Here is a 17,538-nt window from a genome sequence, read left to right on the forward strand (position 1 = left end):
GGGAGGGGGTGTTGGGATGGCGTTGAGGGCAAGTGTCTAGATTATCTGATGTGGAGATATGGGATGATCTGATAACGGAGCCGGAACCTCGGGAAGGGTCCATGGGATACTGTACATACCCAGGATTATTGGATCGGGATTGGATGGGATATGGAGCGGGTACGACGGGAATTGTCCGGAAGGGTTTACAGTTTACACTTTCACTCCAGGCTAAGGGCTTGGACCTAGCCACAGCTTTTGTGTGCCCGTTGGTCAACCATCAACGATAACAGCTTATCCTTTACTTCTTCGCAGTGCTTTGAATCTACTAACTGGGATAAAGTGTATTTTCCAGCATCAATGGCACGTGTAGAACCTTAGAGACTCTAAGTATCCGAGATGTGGTGCTGCAGCGCTATACTAGTGTACGTCAACGATTCCGAACCGGAAAGACCGTTTCAGAACTGTCAAAGTTGTGGGTGATTGTTCAGGTAGCGGGGAAGAATCGGATGTTCAATGGATCATGCCCCATTGCAGAACCCACACCTCGCCAAAATCTGCCAAGAGGAGCCAAGTTTGATTAAGCCTTCCCAGCATCTGCGGCCAATGCTTGTCTTTTGCCGAATCCCGGCTCCGTCCGCCGGCGGCCAGATGCCCAGGGCCCCAGGCACTGCTCCACGGAAACTGAGTGCCTCTTTATTAGCTCGGTAGCTGAGGTAGGATATGTTACCTGACGCGGAAATGGAATTTTTTGATGTGCGTCAATCTATCCTGTTCTGTCTGCAGCGGACAAAAAGGCCTCAGGGGGAAATTTATCTGATCGATCGATAAGATAATCACTTACACCCCCTGCCTCAAAACTCCAAATTGAGCTCAAAGCCTCAATAATCCAACCACGCTTAACAAACTATGAACTCAAGTCAACATGGCAGCCGTCACCGCTGCAGGTGGGCCACGATCACCCCCTTGATCTGCCTGCTCGGCCACCTGACCCTATCCCACGCCGCCACCGTCACATACGACTTCAACATCACCTGGGTGACAGCCAATCCCGATGGCATGGCCGACAGACCCGTCATCGGCATCAACGGCGCCTGGCCTCTTCCCATCATCCGAGTTGACGTCGGAGACCGCCTCATCGTCAACGTCCTGAACTCTCTGGGCAACCAGTCAACGTCACTCCATTTCCATGGTCTTTTTCAGAATGGGACTAATGAGATGGATGGCCCTGTCTACGTGACGCAATGCCCCATTCCGCCGGGGTCGAGGTTCACCTACAATTTCACAGTGAGGCCACATATCATTCTTAATATCCTCTCCCGGAAGTGAGGTACCTAACCTAACCCCTGGGCCCTGACAACAGATCGACCAACCAGGAACATACTGGTACCATTCCCACACGCACGGGCAGTATCCCGACGGCCTGCGCGCACCGCTTATCGTCCACGACCCGGCCTCCCCGTTCCGGGATCTGTACGATGAGGAAGTAGTCATGTCTGTCTCGGACTGGTACCACGAGCAGATGCCGGGATTGCTGAAGTGGTTTATCAGCAAGGCCAACCCGACGGGCGCCGAGCCCGTGCCGAAATCGGCTCTGCTCAACGAGACGCAGAACCTGACAGTTCCGGTGACGCCGGGCAGGACCTATCTATTTCGTATGGTCAATATTGGCGCGTTTGCCGGGCAGTATGTCTGGTTTGAGGGGCATAATGTGACTGTGGTGGAGATTGACGGCGTATATACGCACCCGACTGAGACGGGCATGATTTATCTCGCTGCTGCGCAGAGGTATAGCTTTCTCATTACGGCGAGGGATGATACGGAGGGGAATTTTCCGTTTGTGGCTAGCATGGATACAGTGAGTTGACGGCCAAGTCATTGCCCAAGGTCCCTGCTGATAGTGTCATAGGACATGTTTGACACCCTCCCTGACGACCTAAACTGGAACGTCACAGGCTGGCTGGTGTACGACGCGAGCAAGCCGCTTCCGGATCCGGCCGTGCTGCCGGACCCGTCATTCAGCCCGCTCGACGACACGACCCTGCTGCCGTGGGACAACCAGACTCTACTCGGCGAGCCGGACCGCATCGTGACACTGGACGTGGCCATGGACAACCTCGGCGACGGGGCGAACTAGTACGTTCCCTTTCTGTCCTTGTCTTTCCCTCCGTCCTGTCAATTACCATGAATCTTAACATGAAAATCAGCGCCTTCTTCAACAACATAACTTACGTCTCCCCCAAAATCCCAACCCTCTACACAGTATTAACCACAGGCGACAACAACCTGAATCTCGCAACCGACCCGGCCGTGTACGGGACCTACACGTCCAGCTTTGTCCTCGAAAAGAACCAGATCGTTGAGGTGGTCGTCAACAACCGTGATGCAGGCAAGCACCCGTTCCACTTGCACGGCCACCACTTTCAGACCGTGTTCCGCTCCGACGAGGACGCGGGCGATTTCATCTCAGACTACTACCTGCAGAATCTCAGTGCGACCGTGGCCCCCATGCGCCGCGACACGGTCGTCGTCCGGCCGAATGGGCATCTTGTCCTGCGGTTTAGGGCTGATAATCCCGGTACATTACATCACCCGCCCACACACACACACTCTCTCTCTTTTCCTCAAGTACCTACCTACCTTAAAGTAGCTATAGTTTAGATACCTCAGCTGACACATGTGACATGACATGATGATGACAGGCGTCTGGCTCTTCCACTGCCACATAGAATGGCACGTCGCCTCCGGGCTAGTAGCCACATTCATCGAGGCGCCGCACGAGATCATACAACAAAAACGGACTCGGACGCTGCCGGCAGATCATCTTGCGGCGTGTGTGGCCGCTGGCGTGCCCACGCGCGGCAATGCCGCCGGGAAGGACGGTGACGATCTCTTGGATTTGTCGGGGGAGAATGCGCCGCCTGGGCCGTTGCCTGCTGGGTGTGTCCCCTCTCTCTTATTTTGGATGATATTCTGTATGGTATTTGTATGCTGACTGCCATGGGATGGTTAGGTTCACGGCCCAGGGGATCGTGGGCTTTGTCTTTAGCTGCGTGACCGGCCTTTTGGGCGTTGCTGTTGTTGTATGGTATGGGCTGGCCGAACCACCGCTTCAAGATGGAGAGGAAGGTCAGGGTCAGGGTCAGGGGCAGCAGCAAGAAGTGGAGAAGGGATGGAATGGCGCTGGAGAGACCAAAATGGGGATAAACGGCGATGGTAGTGATGGTGTGGTTGGGCAGATGGGAGGGGATGGGACTGGAAATGAGGTTGGAATGGGTAGGGGTGTTATTCGGGCGGCATGAAATAGTTGCCAAAAAGACAGCAGATGATACCAACATATCAAAATAGACAGAGTCACCCACCAGTGACTGACCTGCTAAACACGCTCCATTAACCAATCCTCCCCTCTCTAACTCTACTGGGGTATAATCCTCAAAGCCTACACTTCACTTCTGCCCTCACAATCTCTTCCTCAGACACCAGACATCAAACAACCAACTGCCCATGCCCTTGCAAACTCTCCCACTCCCTCGAGCCCACAATCTGCACCTCCCTGCCCCAGTGTGAACCAGAGCCAGTCACCTTGCCATCCACCCCCATCATCCCCAACCCCGGCAGCCGGATCTGCAACTTAGCCGTCACCGCCCTCCTCTTGGCAGCTTCCTTCCCATTCCTCACCACATCAGAAGACCTACCCGCCACCACCGCCCTTCCCTTCCTAACCACCTCCCCCGCCCACCCCTTCCACACCACCCAATCCTCCATCTGCCTCGCAGCATGAAACTGCGGCGTCTCCCTCGCGGGCTTCCACCTCCCCTTCTTCTCCTCCTTCACCACGGCCTCCAAATCAAAAACCCTTGCATTCGCCGCCAAATTGACCAACTCACCCAACACAGCCTTACTCTCCGCAGCAACCATAGCGCGACGCTGCTCAGCCGGCGAAGGCTTCTTCGTCAGCGGTTCCGCAAGCCACGCGTAGCTGGCCTGCTCCGTCAGTCTAGCGCGGCGGTTGTCCTCGCGCAGGTAGCGCACGGCGGCCTGCAGGGCCTCGATCTCGCTCTTGAGCGCATCCATTTCACGCGCCGTGGCGACGGCGCGTTCCCGGCTGGCCCGGGCCCCTTCGCCAGTACTGGCATCGGCGTCGCCGGCGGTAACCACCCGGCTGTTGCTGGCGACTTGCTTCCACTTGTCTCGGTCCTGCTCGAGCGCTTTGAGCTCGCGGTCCTGCTTCTTGAGGTTATCTGACAGATTCGCGGCCTGCTCCTTGGCTGCCGCAATCTGCGCTTCAAGTTCGGTAATGCGCGAAGCCTTGGCGTGCGCGTCACGCATGCGCGATTCGAGCGTCTCGATCTTGACCTGCGCCGTGCTGAGGTCCTCTTCGCGGAGGGCGATGGCGCGGCGGGCGTCGTTGATGTCGTCCTTGAGGCGGCGGATCTCGGCTTCGGTGTCGACGGGGACGTTCTTGAGCGCTTTCAGTTCTTGGCTGCGGAGCAACCAGGGGGTCGGGCTGCGCTCAAACTCCGTCGTCTGGTCCAGGTCGGTGCTGACGGCCGCAAGGTCCGAGATCTGCGAGGTCACGGCGCGCAGCTTGTTGAGGTAAGTCGAGAAGAGGTCCGTCTCGTTTGTGCCAAAGGCAGACATGGCCGTCTTTTGAACGCACGCCTGCACCTCGGCATATGTGTATGGCTCGGTCCTGCCCTCCTCGTGTAGGAGCTGGTGGAGATCCAGGCCGATCCTCCGCGCCATGTCGGCCAACTCTGCTGTTGCCGACTGGCAGCGCTCAAACACCTCCATCGTCTCAGGACTGAGTGACAGGGATCGTGTCCTGAGATCCTCTAGAGCGCGGATCGTTTTGCTAGCAAGGACCTTTGTGCTGCGTGTCTGCGTGACGACGGCCTCGGCCTTCTTGGAGAAGTATTGGCTGAGCTCATCCTCATCCTCGCTTGGCGGTACAACTCTCTGCACCATCGACCTCGTGGTGGTGAATGCGACGGCAGCAGATTCCAGGTGGCTCTGCATGAGCAACGCTTGCATGTGGATGTCGTCAGCAAAGCTCTGCAGGTCGTTGGAGATGTGCACCTCGCCAAGGTGAGTCATGAGGGCAATCGTCCGCTGCAGCTCAGCAGCACACTGCTTCTCCTTCAGATCGTCCCGCCTTAGACCGTCGATCCAGCCGTTCAATGCCCTCTCGACAGGCTCCAGCTCGTAGAGAGCGCCTTCGTACTTGGCAAACTGCTCGAGCGAGCAGTGGCTGATGGAGTTGACAAAGCGGTCGCACATGCAAGACACCCACGTCAGCTTGTCGACGGCGCTGCAGCCCTCAAACACGTCGTCTTCGTGGCCTGGGTGCGGCTGTCCATTGACGCGCTCCTTGATAAAGCCGTTGAGCAGGTTCGCTTTGAAGGCCAACCTCTTGAATCTCAGCAGTGCGAGGACCGAGTCTCTGTCGGTCTGATAGGTGTCGGGTAAGAACAGCTTGACGATCTCGAGGTGCTGTTCGGCCTCCTGGGCCTCCATGCGACGCAGTTCCAGATCGATCGTCTTGACCTGGGCCTTGGCGGCCGAGAGCTGCAGCTTCAAGTTCAGATCCATCATGGCCCTGGATCGGCTGTTGAGCTGCTCCGACTCGTTCTCGGTGACTGCATGTGAGGCGCGCATGTCTTCCAGGTCGCTCTGCAGACTGGTAACCAGCTGCCTGAATCTCGACAGCGTGTACTCCATGTCCTCCATTGTCTCCTTCTGCTGGGCTGCCTGCCGGAGCTGCTCGGTAATGACAGCGTCCTTGAGCTCGATTTCTTCCTGCAGCTCCTTCTCATTCTGCACATGGTTGACCTCGAGCTCGTCGTTGATTTCCTTCAGGGCCTCGAGATCGTCGATGACAGCTTTGAGTTCCTTAATCTCCTCGGCCTGGTTCATCGTCTGCTCGGTCAAACTTTCAATCAGATCCTCTGCGCCGAGGGCGTTGTTCAACTGCTCGCGAAGATCCTCGACAGCGGCCTCCGTCTGCGTAAGGGTTTCTTTGCACGTGGCGTACTGCTCCTTGACGGTTTCAAATTCGCGGAGGTCCTCCTCCAGGCCCTTGATCTGGTCCTTGAGCTCCTCTTCCTGCTCCTGTGACAGATCCCGCAGGCGGATGAGTGCCTCGCGAAGGCGCTCGTTGTTTCTCTCTAGTTGCAGCCAGCCGGCGCTGGACCTCTCTTCGGTCGACACACCCTTGGTGAGCTCGGCGTTCTCTTCGCGAAGGATTTCCACCTCGAGCTCCAACTCTTCGGTTTTCTGCTTGAGGGCATCAAGCTCGGTCTTGTACACCTCGGCCATCTCCTCAGCCATTTCGCGGTCAAGCGTGGCAAGTTCCATAGCGGACTCGTGCTCGGCCTGGATCTCTTCGACATTGTAGAGACGAGTCTCGGCCTCTTTGAGCTGCCTCTTCAGGTCGGCAATCTCCTGCTGCTGGGGTTGGTACTTGATTTGTAGCGTTTGAATGATGCGTTCAAACTTGTCGCGCTCCCCCTTGACCTTCTCCAAGGTATTGAGTTTCTCACGATCCTCAATCCTCTTCTTTTCCAGAACGCGAAGCTTGGCTTTTAGGTCTTCGATCTCCTTGTTTGCTGCCGCGGCGTTGAGAGAAGGGCGTGACGGTGCGGTAGTTGTCGCAGGCGACCTAGCAGCTGCTGTTGCCGTTGGGGTTGAACCGGCTAGTTTCTCTAGAGCCGCGGTTCGGAGATGGACAGGGCTGGTAGGCTGCGGGGAGAGAATCTCCTCGTCGCTGCTCCTCCGGGGTGAATCAGTGCTTCCACTGCTGCGTTTTCCCGGAGCCCTGGGATTCTCCACGCCTGACAAGGAGCCCGAGGAACCATGCCTCCCGCTAGCCGGCCGGAGTTGGCCTGGCCTTGCTGGTGCCGACGATAATCGACCACTTACAGGCCTCGTAGCTGTGGCGCCGGCCCTAGGCGCAGAAGCAGTTGAGACCTGTCGGGGAGGTCTAGCTGCTGGCATTGGCGGCGGTGCCATGGAGGCTCGGCCTCCTGAGACGGAGGGACGGGGTCTCGCGCCCGCGCCGGGTTTGGCATTGGAGGGGGTGCCAGTCCGTGATGAGCCTGCACTCGACGGAGCGATGCCTAACTGTTTCGTCGGAGACTTTGTAGGAGACTGCAGGGACACTCGGGGTAAGCTTCTACCGGTCGTGTGCTGGCGCTGAAGATGGGATACTGTATACTCACTCGGACACTGAGCGAGCGTGACTGCCTAGGCACCGGACTTGGGCTTGGCGCATTCTGGCTCATCCTCTTCATAAGACCCGAGTCGGATGGGGTAGGGCCGCGTGCAGAAGTCGACGAGAACATGCTGCTGGGACGCGACGAAGGCCTTCTGGCGGCGGCGGCGGGTTTGGGTTGCGGAGGCGGCGGTTGGGCGATCACGGTCACGGTTGTCGGTCGCACAAACATGCCATAGCCCATGGGGCAGTCAAAGTAGCGCTCGCCCTGCACGCTGCCATCGTTTTTGCCGGAGCCGTCGTCGAGCTCGATGCCGACCCAGTCGCCCTGGGCGAAGCTGGTCTGCCCGACGAAGCGGATCGTGCCATTGCGGCCGTCGCTCAGCTGGATTTTCTGCCCAACCGCGAGCTCTGACATGGTGCTGGTCACCGATGGGAGGTCATGCTCGGGTCGTTTGGTGGTGTGGGTAATCTTGAGGTGCGGTTGTTGATGGAGACGTCGTCAATGTCAATCGTCAAACGGGGTCGCGTCTGGGTGCAGGAGACGCGATTAGCTGCAGTGCTACGCCAAGACTGACAGGGGGTTCCACCTGCACCGTCCCGGACCCGCTTCAGGTGCCGGTGCCCATCTACGGACGACGAATGTAGCCATTGTACTGTACAATATTAGAAGTGCCGAGGAGAGAACGAATTGCAACAGGACCAACATTGCGTTCTCTATGAGTGAAATTGTAAGCTAATGTTGCTTTGGAGCCGAGATTCTGGATGAAAAAAAAAAAAAGGAAAAGAAATCATGTATGATAGAGGAGATGGTTGAACGAAGCTTCCTCAAACAACACCGGCTGTTCCCGACGGCCAACCTAGAAAACGAATGTGTTTGTTGTACGGATTAGATACAACGTCGTTGTATGGTGCCAGCCTTCAACTAGGTACGGACTCAACCGAATCTACCACACCAAATACGCATGTGCCGTCCCTTTTCTGATGTGCAATTTCTTCACAACCTCTGAACTAGTATCCCGTCTTTGCCTGTCTGAAAGATATCCCCTTGCCCAAACACCACGCCAATCTTTTGACACCCAGCCCAAGCCAGTAAACACCAAACCTCAGTTACGAGTAGCCAAGGTGAACCCAAGTACTATCATACACCGACGACGTAACTTCACTCAAACAGAAAACGAAGAACCAAGTCCACGACCTCCCAATCAGCCATTATTACACATCCTGTGACTTTGACCCCCTTTTCTGCATCTTCCCGGCCTTCATACTCCAGAACACTTTTGTGCAACCGCCCACACCCGATTCGAAACCAACAACCACCATTCGTCCACTTGTAACTAACCTACATTGAAGATTGAGAGACGAACCAACCAAGTCCCTGAACACCCCCTTCTAAACGAGCAACCCACCCCCCTCAAGAATCAATATTAATACTCCAACCCCAACCCCTCCCTCCTCCCCTCCCACGCTGCCGCACGCACCCACTCAACCACCTCAAACCCCAGCCTCCGTTCCATCTTCTCATCCAATCCGCCCCCTACCCTATCACCACCACCAGTCCCAACCCGCACAACAATCAACGCCGAGCTCTTGACTTCCACCCCAGATCCCATTCCCAAACCCAATCCCGGCCCTGTCACATCCTCCCCCGCAATACTAGTACCAGCACCACCACTGCCAACACCACCACCAGCCCCAACAACTGCGGAACTGGAGGTGGTGGCGGCGGGTACATTCGTATTAGGATTTGTATGAGGAAGTGGGAGACCACCACTAGTGCTGGTACGCACAGGCCGGACATAAACCACCAAATCCGCGCCCACCACGCCCCGCCACAGCGTCGCCATCCACTGCCAGTGGTCAACCGGCGCATAGGCGTCGGCGATGGGCACTGAGCAGGCGGAACGGTCTGACAGGGTCAGGGCGTAGCCTGAGGGGAGGAGGGCGATGGGCAGTTTTTTAGTAGCACTAGTACCAGTACCAGTAGTATTATTACCGGTACCAGTACCAGTACCAGTAATAGCTGTTGGGTTTGTGTTTGTTGTTGCGGTCGAAGGGGTGGGTTGGGACAGGAGGGGATGGCGGTCTGTTCCTGTTGCTGTTGCTGCTGTTGTTGGTGGCTGTTGTTGTTGTGGTTGTTGTTGTTGTTCCAAGGAGGAGCAGCCCGACAGGGAAGATGAGGAGGCAATGGAGGTCGTTCGCGGGTGGTGGGTGCTTGAGGATGATGGTGTCGTGGCCGCCACAAAGGCGGTTATTTCAGCCGACTTGGCGTGCCAGGCTGTGATGCTCGTCAGGTAGGCTGCTAGTGGGTTTGGGGCAGTGTTTTGGGCGGTGGTGTTGGCAGTAGTGGATGTGATGGTGGTGGTGATGCTGGCGTGGCTGCCGTGGCGGGAAGCGGGCTGTTTAGCATCTGTCACGGCGGCCATGTCCTCACCGCCGTCACAGGCAGTGCCAGCGACGGAAGACCGGGCTGATGACGACCCATCCTCCCAGCACCGCACCTCCCAATCACCCGACGCCGCCGTCAGCGCCCGCTCAATCACGCCCGCCACCAGCCGCAGCAGCCTCGCATCTGGCCCCTCAACAGCAATAATCGGTCCCCGCGGCCAGTCGGACGCCAGCGGCGGGCTGATGCGCTCCAGCACGCGCAGCTTGTTGATGTAGGGGATGCTCATGACCATGGCCTCGACGCTGCGCGCGTGTGCCTGGGCTTGGGCAGCTGCCTCACGGTGACTCTGGTGGCCACCCCCGTACGAAGAATTCGGAATGGTCGGAGGCGGGTTCAAGATGCCTAGCGCTCCCCCGCCGCCCCCAGGTCCCGGTCCCGGGCCAGCGCTGGGTTCGCTGTCAGGAGAGGTCGGCAGGTGCGTCTGCAGCGGCGGCAGACGGAGCGACTCGTCAAAGTCGGAGGCTAAGCCTCCACCCCTGGACGACACGTACTGCGGCAATCCCTGCGGTGGGCGCGGAGGCGGCGGCGGCGGGTGCATCGGGACAGGGCTCGCGCGCGCCAGCATCGAGGACGGGCCTGGAAGGAGACCATAGCCTGACGAGCTGGAGGGTCCGCCAACCGAGGATTGGCGCCCATGGTGGCCGGACCCAAAAGGGAGCGGCGGCGACGGCAGGGCGTGGTAGTTGTGGTAACTGCCTGCGGCGTTGTACCGCCGACGCTTGGCCTCCGGGGCGCTCATCATGCCTTCGTGGCTCTCCTTGATGTCGTACAAGCCGCTGCTGACTCCGCTGGAGGAACCCCCCGCATGCGGCGGCCGGCTGCTTCTGCTCGTGTCCCCTTTCGACGGAGTCGAGTTGCGCCCCGAGGAAGAGGGGTTGTAAGCCGAATGCGCAGATGCTTTGGTAGCTGCGGGTGTCATGAAGGGCGTTGACGGCGTCGGTGTCCGCGGGGTGGCAATGTACCGCCCACCGCATTTGGGACACCGGCTCGGATCCTCCCCCGGTGCTGGAGTGGGCGTGGACGAGGCCGTGCCCCCTGCCTTGTTCCCGCGCCGCGGCTGATAGCGGTAATTTGGGTACTGCTGCTGATGCCGCTGCTTCTCCTCCTCGGCTAGCCGTTTCCACTGGATCTTGTGCTCCTCCGGTTCGTCGCGCCACAGCTCGCCAATGATCTTTGAGATCTCGGGGTTGGCCAGACCAGGGTTCTGCTGTACTACCCCGGCTTGACGGTGCTGGCGGTATAGAATGAAGGCTAGTGGCAGAAACGCATCATGTTAGCGGTGGCCCTGACAGCAGGCTCATCATCTAACCATACAAAGAAGAGAGAGCAAGGACTAATAACAGCAATACAGCAACGAAGAGGCAAAGACAAGGATGACACATTCTCTCCTGAAGCTAACAAACTACGAGAAAAAAGCAAGCATACCGTTTCGCGGCCTTGGGACTTTTGGCTCGGGCGTGCAGAGACAAATCAGGACCCCACTGGTGTCAAAGGGTCGCGGACTAACGTTAGCCGGCGATCTGAGAGTCAGGCTCTGGATCTTGGGGCGGTTGGCCTCCTCGGTGTCGATGGAGGCAGCTCGCTTTCTCTTTATAGACGACTCCCGATGAGATTCGGGTTGGGGTGCCGGGGCAGACGAAGACGATAAAGGGGGTACTGTCGAGGGGGTATCGGAGGAGGAACCGTGCTTTCTCGAGAGCACATCGGCCGATCTCGTAGGGATGGATGGGCGGCTCAAGGGGCCGGCCAGCGCAGGATGATGCCGGGACTGCTGCGACGAAGTAGCTACCACTTCTGTCATTTTTTCCTCTCCTCATCACGTCGAGCAGATGGTGCAGTTGTAAGAGCAACAACAAACGGAGACCTGAGAGACGAAGAAAGCAAGAACCACACAGCTCAGCGATGGCTGAGAGGGGCTGTTCCAGTTCACTGGGCCCCCTGATCTGTGTGTCTCTCTCTAACGACACAGAGAATGAATAAGGAAAAGGGAGTCTTGCTTGGAAGGAGGGGAGGCAAAAAATTGTCTGTTCCAAAAACGCCTCCGCGTATAATTATGTCTGAGCTGGGCTTTCTGGTTGGATTGTCCCCTTTGTGAGTTATCCTCCCATTAATTCACCGGGCAGACAATGACCCTGCCAACCGTGAATGACCTTATCACTGGTAACCATGGTTGCTATTATGACGGGCACGCAGGAGGCCGGCCCAGCGGACTGCACAGAGTGATGGCCTTTGGTTGTCTCGGGAATGCACCGTAGCTGACAAGATATTGCGTCCCAGCTTTCTTTGTCCCAGCGTTTGCAGAATTCCGTTCGCAGTGGGGAACAGTCAATCCTCAATCCAGCCCCTCTCAGCCATGACAATGTCAAAGGAATTTGCCAGAATGCCCACTGTGGAATGAGGAATATGCTGGGACAAAAACCATGTCAGCCGAATCGGGCATAGGCAAACTCCAACTTTGCTCTGCTCTTACTGTCCATTCATTTCCGCCAGAGGCTTGTTGTTGTCCTCAAGGGGGCGGAATGTGTGAGTCAGGATTGCTGTTGGGACGGCGAGGATTCTCAGATATCGCCAGTCTTTGGAGAATGAGAGGCCACAAACCGTCCGCCACCCAGCGCCTCGGGATGCGCCCGACAATGTAATGAGACCCCCAACAAAAACACAAAAATAAAGCACCACGCGCCAACTCCGACCTGCAAAGCTATTTTTCCCAACCTGCTCCGTTCCCTCGTTCTATCATACCAGCAAAATATCAGAGATGTGACTAGTCCCGAGCCCCCAACCCTGTTTTCCCCCGAGCCGAGGATAGTGCGAGACCCGGCAGACCGAGTTATGAGATGAATCCCTGGCCGGCTTCGCTCGCTAGCACATTGGCGCTCCTCCGGGCGTCCAGAAACAGGTCCTCGGCCTCTGCGACGTCCTGGACGTCGATTATAGCGCGACCATTGACGCGGGAAAGGATACTGTTCTCCGTGTCAGCCACACACAGTTTCTCCAGATTCCGCTGCGGGCATCCGAGACAGATACAAAAAAGAAACGTACCTCGCAGGGGCCAACAGTTGGAGGCAATAACGAAGGCTGATGCGCACGCCGTGGTCGGCAATCCTGTCAATGGCCGCATCCGTGAGGTGGACGCCCTCGGTGTTGGCCCGGATGCGCACAATGCGCTTGATCTCGTCGGGCTCGTACGGATGCGTGGGGATGATCAGCAGGCGAGACAGGAAATCGGGGGGGATGCCGTGGGCAGCCACCAGGTCGTCAGCCCCGCGAATAGTGGCCATCCCCCGGTTCGATGCAAGGACAACAATAGGAGAGATGGGCGACTCCAGCGCCTTGTTCAGATAGGTAAAGCACTCGACGTCGAGCATGTGCGCCTAATAAAAAAAAACCAACGTCAGCGCGCCAGTCCCACGTCACAAACGGTCTGAGACAAGAATACCTCATCGATAAAGAGCACACCTGGAACAAGTTCGGCCACGCCCTGGTTGATGTACTTGCTGACGACCTTGTTGATTTCGCTACGCAGCTTGTCCGTGATCTCGGTCATCTTGGGCTTCATCAGCTGGCCCATCATGGACATGATGTCCTGTCCGCCCTGGGGGCGGGCGTTGGCCACGTCGAGGTCGTGCAGCGACACGTCCTGCACAATCTCCTTCTTCTTGTGCACCTCGCCCTTGGGGATGGGCACGTACTCCTCAGCCTCGAGGTCGAACTCGGTCGCGTAGGCGTCGGACCGGCCCACGCGCTTGCAGGCGCCCGTGTTGGTTTCGATGTAGATGACGTCGCCGACGGTAACTCTCTCCTTCTGGATCGCCTCGTAGATGCTGGGGTCGAGCCGTAGCTTCTTCTGCCCTCTCGCACTCTTCAGCCCTATCAGAAGGGTGCTGATGGTCTTGCCGTAGCCGCCCAACGGGTTCTCGGCTTCTTCGGGCGTCAGCTCGGTGACTTCGCCTTCGTAGACATCCTTGGTCTCGCGGACCTTGAGGCCGATGGCTCTCCGGAAGTTCTCCATCAGTACCTCGGTTTTTTTCACCTCGGTCGAGTAGATTTCGCTGCCCGTGATGGGGCAAAAGGGGATCTTTGTGCCAAGTTCCTGGCTGATGGCGAGAGCCAGTGCCGTCTTGCCAGTGCCTGGGCCCCCTGCTAGCAACACTCCCCGGCCAGCCATCTTGTGCGATTTGATAAGATCGACGACGACACCGCAGGCCTGCACCAGATATGCACTGTTAGCTCTCGATCTGGTGCAAACTGATTCTGCAACTCCTTACCTCGCGCGCCGATGTCTGGCCAACGAAGCCGGCAGCCTGCTTTTCGGCAATGCCATTCGCATTGAGACCAAGACCCTTGATGTGTGTGTGGGCGGCGGTGCGACTGTCGCGACTGTTGCCGCGGACCTCGCTGATTTGAACCATGGTTGGCCTCGATGGAGCTGGGTTGGATCGGATACTAAGTCGTCACAATCGGTTCGAGGTGGAGTTGTATTGTCAAAAAAACCGGCCAGCCTGGGGAAATTGCTGGGCCAGAAGGTGAACGCGACCTTGGAGCTCTCAAATTTACCTACGCGATTCATTGAACTAGATGGTCTGTGCACTGCCTCGGTGTGGCCTTTACCGAGGTGAGCGCCACTTACACGGCCTCTTAATCAATTGCTACTCGGAAAGAGCAAAAAGTAGGTATAGCAGAACATTTCAGCTATTTCTATTCTATGTCTAACTTGTGGCATTTTATCCAATTGTATTCGCGGAGTAGATGGGATGTGATGCGCCCCTTTCTCCCTGTCTTCCTCAATGTTCCCCCTACGGTATTGACAGATGCGAATCGCAGTATCGGGGATTGCCTGCTCCATGGAATGCCTTCCCTCAATGCAGTAAAAATTCCAATACCGTTTATCTCCCTCGGGTCAACAAAGGACGCCAGCCAGTGTTTGTCCTGTCTCTTCCATTCTCATATGCCTTGTCTTTTTAACCCCCATTCATTATCTCAAACTCCAAAACTCCTGCACATTCTTTACCCAGGCCAATACCGTATAGTCCGTCGTCCAACATCCCGAGTCCCTACCTAACCCTCTCCAGCTCCATCCCGCCGTCCTCCTCTTCACCCGCCTCCTCTACCAGCATAGGTGTCCCTTCCTCCCCCCTTTCCCCCTGCCGTACAGCCCTTTCCACATCCGCCCTTTCCCCTCCCGATTTACCCTCCTTCTTCCCTAGCGCAGCCCAAACCGCACTGCCCACAACCAACCCACAACCTACCAAACTGATCACGCCCATCCGGTGGCCAAACACAAACCGATCAAACCCCGCCGCAAAGAGCATGTGCGTGTACACCATGGCCGTGGCGCGGTTCGACTTGGCCCGGTCCCCGCCGATGCCGGCCGTCATCATGAACTGCATGATGAAGCCGCACGCGCCCAGCGCCAGCAGAAGCAGCCAGTGGTAGGCCGATTCCGGGATTAGGCCCGCGAAGCTGACGCCCGGCTGGCCGATCCCCAGCGCCGGCCCCAGCAGCAGCGCCGCCGTCGACACCACCGTGCTCCACGCCGAAAAGTAGTTCACCGTGATGAGCGCGTGCGCACGCGTCCCGATGATGCGGATCGTCGTGAAGGCCCCTGCGGCGCCCAGCACACCCACCAGGGCGACTAGGATTGCAGAGAGGCGCTGGGCCGGGGTGGGTTCGGGGCTCATTGGGACATGGGGGGAGGTGAGGTTCGCGGAGGCCGGGACGGTAGTTGGCGGGACGGGTTGGTGGTCGTTGCTGTCTTGGCTTCCGAAGAGTGAAGTTGGTCTGGCGATAAGAACTACCCCCGCCAGGGCGATGAACGAGGCAATCTGCTCTGTACGTGTGTACGGGTCCTTGAGGAGTACATGGCAGATGTACCCTGCCACGCTGGGGGCCAGAAAAGTGATCACTGTGGCCTCGGCCAGCGGGAGGTACATCATGGAGTACCACATCCCGTAAATGCCGAACTGCGGTTTCATGGCAAGTTAGCTAAATGGTGGATGGTGTTGACGGTGGTAGAGTGAAAGGGAGCGGTCTATACGTACGAACCCAGTCACGCCTCTCAAAACTAACACCCATCGGACTCCCTTAGGGCCCAAGGGGAAATGAGGGACCTTGTTCCACCACATGTACAGGCAAGATAGCAACGTCGTTGAGCTCATGCGTACGAAGAGGATCTGGAACGGGTGCATCCCCGCCTCTAACTCCAGCAGCCTCGCAGACAGATTCATGAGGGCTCCAAAGAGCTGTGAGACGGCCACCAAAATGACACCCCGATTTTTACCCCAGATCTGCTGCAAGCTTTGTGCAAACGATGCCTTCCATGCCCGTGGATTCTGGTATGGCACCGGTGACAAGGCCCTTGGACATGGTGATAGCCGCCCATACTGGGAAGCTGGGCTGGCCGAGAGTGACCTCGGGACGGGAGGGGTCAATAATGGTGACGGGGACTTGTAGCCGTCTAGCTCCTCCATGGGGAGCTCATCAATAGAATCATCATCACTATCCTCAAATCTCGTCTTTGCTCGCGGGGTTTGCGGCACAGTCAGAAACGAAGGCATGGTGGTTGTGTATTATTCCCGGTACACCAAACTAGTAAAATCGATGTAAAGATTTCTCCCAGAATAATAGAAAACCTCAACTGATCCATTATCCATGGAGGAGTAAAGAGTCGACCGGGAATGTCCGTGAGAGAGGTCCAAGCCAGCCCTAGCGTACGTGTGGTGTATGTGATGATCCAAGCCAAAGGCCTGAACACCACAGAAGTGGGGGATTGATGTGCTTGTTATTCCCGGCAGACGTGTAGTCTCTCATCCGGGCCAGTAGGAAGCCTTGAGAACCACCGGTTCGTCATCCGTTTGTGAGGCTACGGGCCAAGGCTGTCGGATAGGGCCCGCCGTCGGATGGCTGGGATCCCAGTACCGATATCGCTCTCGATCCAGTGTGCATACTGTGAAGTCTCGGCCTATTTTTCCGAAAGAAGTATCTAGAGGATATGAGCCATGAATGCTACAGCGGGGAAGACGGAGACTGATGGCTGGGGAAGGAGGTGCATGTTGGTAGCGTCATTCAACGATCGGCTCTCCAACAGAAACGGTTGGAATTTGGGGAAAAGAGTGGGGTTGGGCCAGGGGGGGTTGAGTGTCATGTGAGTCTTTGCTACTTCCAGCAAACGCAACTGTTAACTGGGCCTCATTCGTCTTCATGCATGCATCAATTGTGACAAGTTTGAGCGCTGCTTGAGAGATCTGAACCCTCGACAGTGTGTTGGCATCACCAACCTGTCACGGGCTGCAGCTGCTCGGACTTGTGGGCAGCTGTGCGTTGATGCTCATCACGAAAGGTACGGAGATATTGTACCAGGTCTCAACTAGGATGTCCAGCAGAGCAGTCTTCTCTCTACCACAGTAATGCTACGGATATCAAGGTCAAGGTCATACCCCACGCAAGGCCCCTCATGGGTAACGCCCTCCACAGCTATGGAACAGTATGACCTGGGGTTGTCTCGCAGTCAGTTGTTAAGTCGAGCAATAGGCCTGCCCTCGAATGTTCAGCTTTGTTATTGTTGGTGGATGAGCCCTTTGAGCCTTTGAGCTCTGTTGTCCCTACAAACGCGCCTTCACTAGCACTGGACAAACGCCCTCACCGCCCGATATCCATAGCCAGGTCCTCTGAGCCTTACGCTCAATCATTTCTCCTTCTCGCAAAAACAACTGGGCTGAGTTTCCCACAGGTATATATACCTTATTTGCAACAGATTACATGACTTTAGAACAGGACGGGGTTTCCTAGGTTGAGTCTCTCGGCCATGTAACTCCACGTCCGAGATGTGTTCTATTTAATCTCAATGGGTTCTGGGTTCCTGCTCCCTTCGCAGTCTCTGTATATCACATCTTGATACTTC

General features: G+C 56.9%; 6 protein-coding genes across 6 annotated transcripts; 1 reads left to right on the forward strand and 5 right to left on the reverse strand.

The window, feature by feature from the left end:
- The first annotated feature begins 652 nt into the window (after window positions 1–652).
- Window positions 653–3,370, forward strand: N656DRAFT_783880 (multicopper oxidase). The gene is made up of 6 exons (XM_064816049.1): window positions 653–1,266; window positions 1,343–1,837; window positions 1,889–2,115; window positions 2,187–2,557; window positions 2,682–2,919; window positions 2,993–3,370. Exons 1-6 carry the CDS (start codon window positions 889–891, stop codon window positions 3,279–3,281), a joined length of 1,998 nt encoding a protein of 665 aa, XP_064666222.1. The 5' UTR covers window positions 653–888; the 3' UTR covers window positions 3,282–3,370.
- Window positions 3,351–7,691, reverse strand: N656DRAFT_760940 (uncharacterized protein). Its single transcript, XM_064813226.1, has 2 exons — window positions 7,200–7,691; window positions 3,351–7,128 (listed from the first exon to the last, which is right to left on the reverse strand). Exons 1-2 carry the CDS (start codon window positions 7,608–7,610, stop codon window positions 3,466–3,468), a joined length of 4,074 nt encoding a protein of 1,357 aa, XP_064666223.1. The 5' UTR covers window positions 7,611–7,691; the 3' UTR covers window positions 3,351–3,465.
- Window positions 7,692–10,746: 3,055 nt separating this feature from the next.
- Window positions 10,747–11,241, reverse strand: N656DRAFT_690923 (uncharacterized protein; the record flags this gene model as incomplete). The annotated part of the gene is made up of 2 exons (XM_064810649.1): window positions 10,747–10,892; window positions 11,067–11,241. Coding segments are annotated over 2 exons (321 nt in total), but the record flags the coding sequence as incomplete, so codon positions are not given.
- A 348-nt stretch (window positions 11,242–11,589) lies between these two features.
- N656DRAFT_412996 (uncharacterized protein) lies at window positions 11,590–12,295 on the reverse strand. The gene is made up of 2 exons (XM_064809574.1): window positions 12,112–12,295; window positions 11,590–12,053 (listed from the first exon to the last, which is right to left on the reverse strand). Exons 1-2 carry the CDS (start codon window positions 12,120–12,122, stop codon window positions 11,738–11,740), a joined length of 327 nt encoding a protein of 108 aa, XP_064666225.1. The 5' UTR covers window positions 12,123–12,295; the 3' UTR covers window positions 11,590–11,737.
- Window positions 12,296–12,468: 173 nt separating this feature from the next.
- On the reverse strand, window positions 12,469–14,050 carry N656DRAFT_771608 (AAA family ATPase-like protein; the record flags this gene model as incomplete). Its single annotated transcript, XM_064813874.1, has 4 exons — window positions 12,469–12,601; window positions 12,681–13,012; window positions 13,078–13,845; window positions 13,907–14,050. The coding sequence occupies 4 exons, from the start codon at window positions 14,048–14,050 to the stop codon at window positions 12,469–12,471; spliced, it is 1,377 nt and encodes a 458-aa protein (XP_064666226.1).
- Window positions 14,051–14,319: 269 nt separating this feature from the next.
- On the reverse strand, window positions 14,320–16,691 carry N656DRAFT_832131 (uncharacterized protein). The gene is made up of 2 exons (XM_064818652.1): window positions 15,680–16,691; window positions 14,320–15,601 (listed from the first exon to the last, which is right to left on the reverse strand). Exons 1-2 carry the CDS (start codon window positions 16,193–16,195, stop codon window positions 14,693–14,695), a joined length of 1,425 nt encoding a protein of 474 aa, XP_064666227.1. The 5' UTR covers window positions 16,196–16,691; the 3' UTR covers window positions 14,320–14,692.
- Window positions 16,692–17,538: the final 847 nt, after the last annotated feature.

This window comes from Canariomyces notabilis, assembly GCF_033297395.1.
Source record: "Canariomyces notabilis strain CBS 508.74 unplaced genomic scaffold N656scaffold_30, whole genome shotgun sequence".
Classification (NCBI taxonomy): Eukaryota; Fungi; Ascomycota; class Sordariomycetes; order Sordariales; family Chaetomiaceae; genus Canariomyces; species Canariomyces notabilis.